Genomic DNA, 8,845 nt, shown 5'->3' on the forward strand with positions numbered 1-8,845 from the left:
ATCTAGTACAGAGACGGTTACTCACCTAAGTCCCCAAGACACAAGAGGTCGAGATGGGGACTTAGGGCGAGCTACAGGGGTCTTATATACGCAAATCCATGGTCCAAGAATAGTACAAGAGAATCACATGCAGGGCACAAGGATGAGTAAGACCGACCCACTTAGGTGGGTCAGGATTATGAATCAAGGAGTTAGAAGGAATAACGAGTCATTGTTCATGAGTAAGCGGAACAAAACTCCGGTGGCTGTGCAGGGCTGTGCAAGGCTGTGCAAGGCAGTGCAGGGCAGTGTCAATGATGCTGTACTGCTGCCACTGAAGGTCACGTGACTTTGGAAAAGGAAAGGTGGGAAAAGGAAAATGATAAGTCCATATTTAGAAATGAAAAATGCGAAAATAAATTGTCCTTCTCTTCTCATCACAGTTCGATGAAGTCGTCTAAGACCGGCGGGGTCCCTGCATCCCTAATAGTAACGGCGTTGAGTTTCTGCAGATCATGGACTATCCGCAGCTTCCCGCTTTTCTTAACAACACAGAACCACCTCGACTGGTATGCAGATTGGCTTGGCTCATATATGCCCGCCTTGATCTTTTCCTGAAGCAGTTTGAGGACATCACTTCTGATTCCGTGGGGTATGGGAATATTCTTGTCTGCCCATGCCTTGTGCTCTACCGTTGGAATAATGTAGTCAGTGAAGTATTCTTCCCGAAACGTTCCTCTTTCTTCTTCAGTGAAGGCGATAGCCCGCTCGTTACGGCTTAGGATATACTTCCATAGCTTCTCCTCTTCTGCCGTCAGTTCATTATCTGCATTCACATTGAGTATGTTCATCCGTTCCTCCGTGAGCTTTTCTGTCGGTGAAAAGGAAGGTGGCTGTTCAGGGAGCGGTGGTAGTTGGATGAATGAGTCCAGTGGCATTCTCCGCTCCACCCTTGCGTGCTCTGGAAATTTCCCTGGCACAGGCCGAACCTTCTTATCTACCGTCTTGTAAGCTCCAAACACGTTTGCATCAGTTCCAGCATCAGCTAGATCATTGCCTGGCGGCACATTGCGTGACGTGTCGATTTCAGCATGGATCCAAATACACCATCCTTCCGGCACATCAGATTCATCAGATTCATCTGTCATTGTCAAGTCTTCTTTAGAAGCCGGTGCTTCGTCGCATTTTGCATCATTGTGGCTATGCCTTCCCAGGACTACTCCGGTTTGCCCCAGGTTGACATAGGCTTCATCATCCATCTCATGTGACATCCCATATGCCAAGCCTTCTTGAGAAGCCGGTGCTTCGCCGCAGTTTGCATCATTGTGGCTATGCCTTCCTAGGACTACTCTGGTTTGCCCCAGGTTGACATAGGCTTCATCATCTATCTCATGTGACCTCCCATAGGCCGTGTCTTCATCGTCAGATTCCATATCTGAGTTACTGTCAGAGCTTGAGCTTTCGTCGTCACTGAACTTGAACTCGAGTTCAAGTTCTGAGTCACGTGACTCATCCTCCAAGTCCATGTCCGAATCTACAAAGTTCATGTATGTACCAACAGTAGAGTTATGAGGATAAGCATAATTGGAGTGATCACTATTGTGGGCTGAATACAGAATCACGTCACCAATATACGAGCAATGGTATATATCAGATTGCTCGTACACTAGTTTAACATCCTGACTACACGGGTATGATATCTGCAAAGTGACACATTTATATGTATCTACAGAGACTTTTGTGTAGCGGGAATAAAGTCCGTTAGAGTCCGTGATTCTAATATTTAACCTACACGACAGCATCTTCCTCCAAATGAGGAGTGCATAATTAATTAAAAACCCTCGATGATGGTCTCGAGGATTTCTACCTTCTGCATAACCCGCGTGAGGAAGTCATATACCTCCCCGTTTGAGTCCCGAATGAGCCGCTCGAGGCTGCTGAGGTGCGAGGCCGAGCCGTTCACGGCACTCGTGAGATTATGCTGGTGGATGTGCATTCGCCGCATGTTCTCCACGATGATGGCTGCGACCTGCGGCGGCACGAGAGCATTGGGCGGGAGCGGGTACATGGCTGGTGTAGCGGCAGTCGGAACTGGCGGGGGCGGGTACGGAATGGCCATCGCGACCGGAGGCGGAACAATCTGGCGCAAAATCGGGCCGCAAAGTGCAGCTCCAGAATCAGAGCCGGCAGATGCATTCGATGCCGGAGCATGGCCCGGCCATGGTACCACTGCGGCTTGGAGTCGCGGAGCCGTGCGCGAGGCTGGACGTGGAGCCGGCGGTGGTGGCATCTGTCCCGAAGGTCCCAGACGGGGAGTAGTCGGCGGGGGTGCCTGCGCGGCGTGCAGGTGACGATAAACTCCCACAGCATCAAAAGTCGGCCTGTTGGTCGGAGGTCCACGAGAGGTAGCCGGGCGCGGTGCGTGGTCGACGGGAGTGGGAATCGGAGTGGGTGCGGCAGGCAGGTAGTATGGGAAACGGCTGACTGTCCCGTTCGACAGCTGGGCGTAGATCGTGCCGGTGGGCTCGGGTCTCGCCTGCTTCTCCTGGTTCATGCGGGCTTCGTTGTCGGCCTTGAACGTTGCGACGGACTGGCCAAGGCGGAAGGCCTGCCGGAACGATGACTGCCACACCGCATCCGTAGCAGTCTCGCGCCTCGCAGGAGGGGCGGTTTTCTTCTTGGGACTGGGACCGTACGCCTGCCGACGAAGTTCAGCTCCCGTCATAACATAGATCCTTCCGCGCGCAGGCTTCGGACTAACCTGCGGTGTGGGAGGGCCTTTCGAATCTGGCGTAGAGTTGCTGCTGACGGTCATGAGCGGAGGGATGTCTTCATCCGTGTCCATCTTGGATGTAGCCGATACCGCGGGTGAGGAGCTCCGCGGCAGTTCGGGGGCCTTCGGCAGATCGACAGTGCGTCGCGGTGACAGTGTCGGACTCGAGAGATCAATAGTCCGCTGGATACTTTTGAAGATACCGCCGCTGCTGGCGGGCGACGGGCGATAGATCGGGTACGACAGGCCCGAGCCCGGAGAAGGGGAGTGGACGGCGTACGGCGGCGAGCCGGCACCTCCGGCACCATTGACCAGGTTAGCGAGAGTCGGCCGTTTGACGATGTGTGCTGCTGTAGTGTATGAGACTCCGGGACGGCGGTGCGACTCGGGCGTGATCAGGCCAGGAGACTTGCGTGTCGGAGTAAAGACCTTCTTCGGCGTAAAGCGTGGGCCCGGGATCGGCGACGGGGTATTCTCCTTCCCCTTGCCCTTGCCCTTCTTTGTGTACGGTGTGGCTGCGCGCCCTCGGCGTCGACCGCATGCACCCCAGTTGCCGTGGGGCGGCGGGACTTTGAAACCCACGCTGGGGCGGTAGTCCTCGTCGTCGTGCATAATACATTTCGGCAGGGCTGGACATGTTTTCCGGTTAGTGTTTCCTGCGGATAGCAAGGTACACGTGTTCATACAGGATGGGGATCCCTCCTCTTCCAGGCGGATGGCTTCTGCGACTGGCTGAGAGTCCGCGATGGCAGGCGGCGCGTGTCCGTTGGCATCGATCCGGATCTGAGCTTGAGCCTGACTGACGGCGGCGGCGAGATCGGCAAGCATTGCGAGGTTGGCAGGTACGGACGTGTTGATGTCAGGGGCGGCAGCGCCAGTGGTTTTGAGTGAGTTCATCATCATGTTGATGGCGAGTGTGTGTAGTGAGTCGAAGTGCGACGGAGGTACGCTCTCGGGGTAGAACCGGATGAAAGCGTGCCCATACCGAGCACGTCCACCCGTATTTATACTGATTCCCGGGAGGTGCGGGGCCATAAACCCTGCGCGAAGCATCAGCCAGTCCTCGAAGTTCCTGTCAGTTTCCTCACTGACATGCAGACGGAAGCACACGTCCGACGACAGGTACGCGGTCCCAGCGGGGAACCGGTGCCCTGGATCTGTCATCCTTTGAAGGGGCGGACCCTCGAAATCCGTCGGCGGAGGCGTAATCGATGGCGTAGGCTCGGTAGGCCGCATGTCGTTTCCTAGCCGCGCCAGCTCAGCTTCCTCCTCGTCGGCCGTCGACGAGTTGATTTTGGACTCGGGCAGGTAGTCTTCTTCTCGATCCTCGATCCGGGGTCTGAATTCGTCGAGCGGTGGCATTCCGAGAGGCATTGAAGCTGCCAAATTCGGTACGCCGTCGATTGGCTCCCGGCTTGCTCGTGTTTGCGTCAGCGGAGTTGCATGTCCACGTTCAGCCCCACCCTCTTGGTCAGATTGACCAGTTGCGCCGGCGGGTACTGATCCGTCGTCTACAGGGTTACTTGAGTCTGTGAGATTGGCCGGGGCGACAGGCTGCGGAAAACGTACTCGTCGCAGTGCTGGGCGTAGCGATAGTATTGGCTATTCGGTAGCCGCTTCTGTGCTATACCTAGTTTCTGTATTCGATGTCAACGGGGGGGTTCCATTTCTTGCTTCAGGTGACGGATTGTACCTTGTTTCGATGTCCGCGCGTGCTCCGCTAGGGTCAAAGTCAAACCAAATTGGGGAATTTGAAGAGCGGGAAGAGCTTCGCGTCGGCGAGAAGGGGAACTCTTGATGACCTTCGCGTGGTGGTGAGGGTGATCGAGAAGCTCTCCTCGGGATACTTTGATAGCTGGAGCTCGTGGGTCTGGTGGTGTCTACAAGCGGGAATGGAAGACGGGGCCGTCGATCGGGGACAAGCACTGACATGGGGGGCATTCGGCGAGGTACCGGATCTTGCGATAGAGTCGAGTTGCCACGCATTTGCACGCGTCCGGCTGCTGGGTTCTCGCGATTCAGGGTAGCGGCTTCAGGGACGAGTGGAAGCAGAAGCGGAAGCTGATCTTGAAGAATGGATGCCCAGTTCGGCGTCGAGTAGCCACATGCTATGGTAAGCTCGCGAGGTGAGTTGTCACCGGCGTTTTGATGCTCCGAGTGTGATGGCGACGACGGGGGTCGAGAGTCGTGTCGCTCCCCTGGCAAGTGAGACAATGGTTCAGCAGCAATATCCGAGGCCATCGACATCGTTGTACCTTCCGTCACACAGAGCGGGCGGTTTTTGTGGTCGAGCACAGCCGAGACGATACCGATTCTGACCTCGGTACCATCGTTGTTGTGCGCAGTGGTGTCGTATTCGGTTGTCGAGCCGGAGCCTGGTTCTGGCGCGGCGGGTTCTGGTTCTTGTTTCGCCCTGCTCAGGCTCGCCAAGCCCGAGCCTGAGCTCGCGGTGTGCGCAGCAAGGGCTCGGTTCCCTGCCTCTCGTAGAAGCGGAGGGGGTGGTGGAGCGGGGAGGTGCCGCGGTTGCCACAGCGGCGATGACGACGGCGCGGTAGGGGAGTTGGATGGTGCGGGCAATGTCAGCCCTACGGACACGGTGCGGCTCGGACGGTCTTCGTGGCCGAGCGCAGACGAGACGACACCGATATCGGCGTCATCGTCGTTGTGCGCGGTGTCGTCATTACCGGTGGTCGAGTTGGTGCCCGGCGCTGGCACAGCTGGTTGCAGCGCTCATTTGAGCAGCTCCGCGTTTGTTGAGCCCGAGATTGATCTTGCAGGGAGTATGCCGATGTTTTGGTGCTCCAAGGACGGTGAGAGCAAGGGAAGGGGAGTGGGAGTCGAGGAGCGGCGGGGTGGCCAAGGCGGGGGAGGTGACGACGCGGTGGTGGAGTCAGTGATGAGCAACGCGGCCGATGTCGGCTCTGCAGATGCCGTGCGGTGCGCACCGCTGTTGAAGTCGAGAGCGACCGAGACGATATCGGCATCATCATCTTTGTGTGCGGTGTTGTCATCGGCGGTGGTCGAGGCGGCGGTTGATACTGGCACGCCCGGTTGCGGGGCTTGCTCGGGCTTGTTCGGGCTTGCTGAGCCCAGCCCTGGGCTGTTGGCGTGCGCAGTGGGGACTCGGTGGTATGCGGGTCGTAAGTGCAAGGAGTGCGGGGGTGTCGAGACTCTCCGCGGCTGCCAGAGCAGAGGTGGAGACAACGCGACGGCGGAGTTGGACGTCGTGGGCGATCTTGGCCCTACGGATGCGGTCCCTGGGCGGTTTTCGTGGCCGAGGCTAGGCGAGACGATGCCGATCGGGACATCGGTACCGTCATTGTCGTCGTTGGTGGCGGCGGTCAAAACGATGCCCGACTCTGGCGCGCCTGGTTGTGGGACCCGTTCGAGTACCCCCGTGCTTGCTGGGCTTGCATTAGAGTCGTTGACGTGTGTCCTGGGCGTCTGACTCACCGAAGGTGAGGATGATCGGTATCGGTTCTAGTCAGAAATGAGGACCCGGCAACAGCATTTACTGGTCTTGGTGAGTCCACCGTTAGATCAATTATCTTTGCGTCAGGTTTCTTAGGAGGCTTTAAGTGCTGAATAACTCCTTTCTTTAGCTCGGGTGAAAACTCCATCAGGACACCGACAGGGATTTGTACAGATGCCCCAAGAATTTCTGCAATGTACTTGTCTCGTTTTGCTTGTACTTCAGGGTCGACCACTGCTGCCTTGCGCATTCTAAGTTCTGAGTGTCCTTCCCGTACTTTTGATTCTCGTATTTCGCCATCTGCCATAATTTCATCATCATCGGGATCGCGCCGATTTGGATGAACATCAATAGGAGTCTGACGTAAGCTATCCAGAGTCTGACTGGACGAAGACGCTATTGGTGAACTTCGTTCTGGTTCTTTGCCCTTCGACTGGCGCATCTCTGATGTCCCTTTGGGAAAGACTGTTGCGAATCGTCCTTCGCGCACTTTTCCTGCAGGACCTTGACTGCGAGTGAGAGCAAACACTGGGCGCTCCTCTTCTTCATCGCTTGAACTTGCATGTGCGCTGGCCGAGACAAAGTGCACCTGCGCTGGTGTTGCATGCTCAATTGCTTTGACTAAGCTTTCACCGGTACGCCAGGGTATCCGCGAGCCGTCAGCCATTGCAAAGCGACCGTCGACCCCGCGCATAATGACCTTATCATCGAGCAGTTTATTGATTGCAGGACATTCTCGGATTCTATGTCCAGGGTCATCGCACCCAAAGCATCCACTGGGCCTGGCCATCATTGGTGTTGCCTGTGCCTGGTAAGCGGATGCACTGACAGGTATTTGAGGTGGCGGCAGAGGGTATGCCTGTTGTGGTGCTCGAGCTGGTGGGATGCGCAATATTGGTGCGGCAAGCACAAGTTTGGCATCTGCGTCCGCCTTGATTGCCTGGTAATACCGTACTGCATATTCCTTGCTGTCGAGGGACATATTCTGCATTTGCCTTATAACCTCCGCCACAGGCTCTGGTGATGATTTCTTGCTGTTAGAACCCTTGCTTGCAGCGGTGGCTGTTTGCATGTCTTTTGAGGCCTTGGCTTCATTGCTGTCGTCCTCGAACCGCACTGCCTTACCTTTAGACTTCTCCTTCTTCTTGGTCCTATTCTTGTTCCGCCAATACTTCTTTGCTCTTATGTCCTCGTCTGAGCTTTCCTCAGCCTGTGAGTCAGAATCTGAAGAACTGCCTGCAGACAGGTACTCATGTTTCAGTCTTCACCGACGCTCTGTTCCTGAGCTATCATCGTCTGTGTCGTCGACGTCAAACCGATCCTGTCGCAGGAGATATTCTGCTGCTGCATCAACATCTTTGACTGAGAATGGTGATGCAAGGTCCAGATCTGGATTTTGGCTGAGTAACCGTTCTTCAATGCTTGACCGAAGTGACTTAGGCAGTCCCTTCCAGAAAGCATGATTATAGGTTTCTTCAGATATCTTTTTCCTTCCAAGCAACCATCCGCCAACCCGTGTGAACCGGCAGAGATATCGCCTGAATACAAAGATATTAGAGATCCGTTTCCTCCGTTGCTTTCTCACAAAGTCTTGCAGATCTTGCTCAGTGAATCGCAGGTTCCTCTGATCTGCATTGTAGAATCGCAGTAGGGTTGCTCGCAGTCCTTCCCAGTTGGGTTGGACATAGTCCTGCATGCCTTCAATGACTTCCTGTACTACATGGGAGCAGTATGGAAGTATTGCTTCACATCGCTCCTTATCCGACGTGACATTGTTCCGCCGCAGAAGCTTCTCATAGGTGGTTATGAACTCCAATATCCTATGTGATGCTCCCTTGAACTTGCGCGGTGCATACTTGGTATTTGGTGGAGGCATGTCCAACACAGACAGGGTAGTTAGCATTGCCATATTGCGCTGTGCTGTGACGAAGGGGTTGGTAGGGAAGAGGGGATGATGAGGAGGGAGAGTTGAGGGAGGGATGTCGGTAGAGTTGTCTGTATCGTTCGATGGAAGAATTGTCTCTTGTGGGGCTGGACTCCCAGGCTGAGAGCCCGAGATAGAGCATGTAGACTCCGACTCCGATGAAGAAAAGGGATCTTCGCCGTATGTCATTATCTGAGGTTCTCTGAGAGTGGTAAGGTGAGAGGCAATGGTTGGGGGTAGGGCGTCAACGTCCAGGATGAACTATTTGAGACGAATATGCCCCCTCGCGGTGGGCTCCAGATGTCAGAGCAGAAAGAGTGACGCTATCAGGGTAAAGATAGTGTCGACACTGTCCGCAGTGCAAGTTTGAAGGGGCTATAGATTCAGGTCAAATGAGTTGTTACTGGAGTTGTTTTGGGGTAGTGTAGGTCCGGCTTGATACAGTCAAAGTAGGTGAGAATAACGAGGTTCCAATCCTCAACTATTTCAGCCTCACTCTTAGGTACTTCAGTCAGATATACACTTAGTTCTCAAGAATCACACTGCTTTGTGACTGCTGAGAGGTCTGTGATTCAGTGGGGGGTCAGGTTCATACAGTTGGACAAGAGGGGCAGCCTCCTTATATACTACTACTAATTTCAAATTCAGAAGAGCGTTGCACCCTTAAAAAGAACNGGGTACCACCCTATTATTCTGT

General features: G+C 54.9%; 1 protein-coding gene across 1 annotated transcript; it reads right to left on the minus strand.

Moving 5' to 3' along the window:
• Positions 1–1,810: 1,810 nt before the first annotated feature.
• On the minus strand, positions 1,811–8,100 carry PUNSTDRAFT_46264 (uncharacterized protein; the record flags this gene model as incomplete). Its single annotated transcript, XM_007386353.1, has 9 exons — positions 1,811–4,091; positions 4,322–4,389; positions 4,491–4,632; positions 4,683–5,469; positions 5,698–6,156; positions 6,206–6,232; positions 6,425–6,524; positions 6,715–7,434; positions 7,810–8,100. 9 exons carry the CDS (start codon positions 8,098–8,100, stop codon positions 1,811–1,813), a joined length of 4,875 nt encoding a protein of 1,624 aa, XP_007386415.1.
• Between the last annotated feature and the right edge of the window lie 745 nt (positions 8,101–8,845).

Source organism: Punctularia strigosozonata (assembly GCF_000264995.1).
Source record: "Punctularia strigosozonata HHB-11173 SS5 unplaced genomic scaffold PUNSTscaffold_11, whole genome shotgun sequence".
Taxonomy (NCBI): domain Eukaryota; kingdom Fungi; phylum Basidiomycota; class Agaricomycetes; order Corticiales; family Punctulariaceae; genus Punctularia; species Punctularia strigosozonata.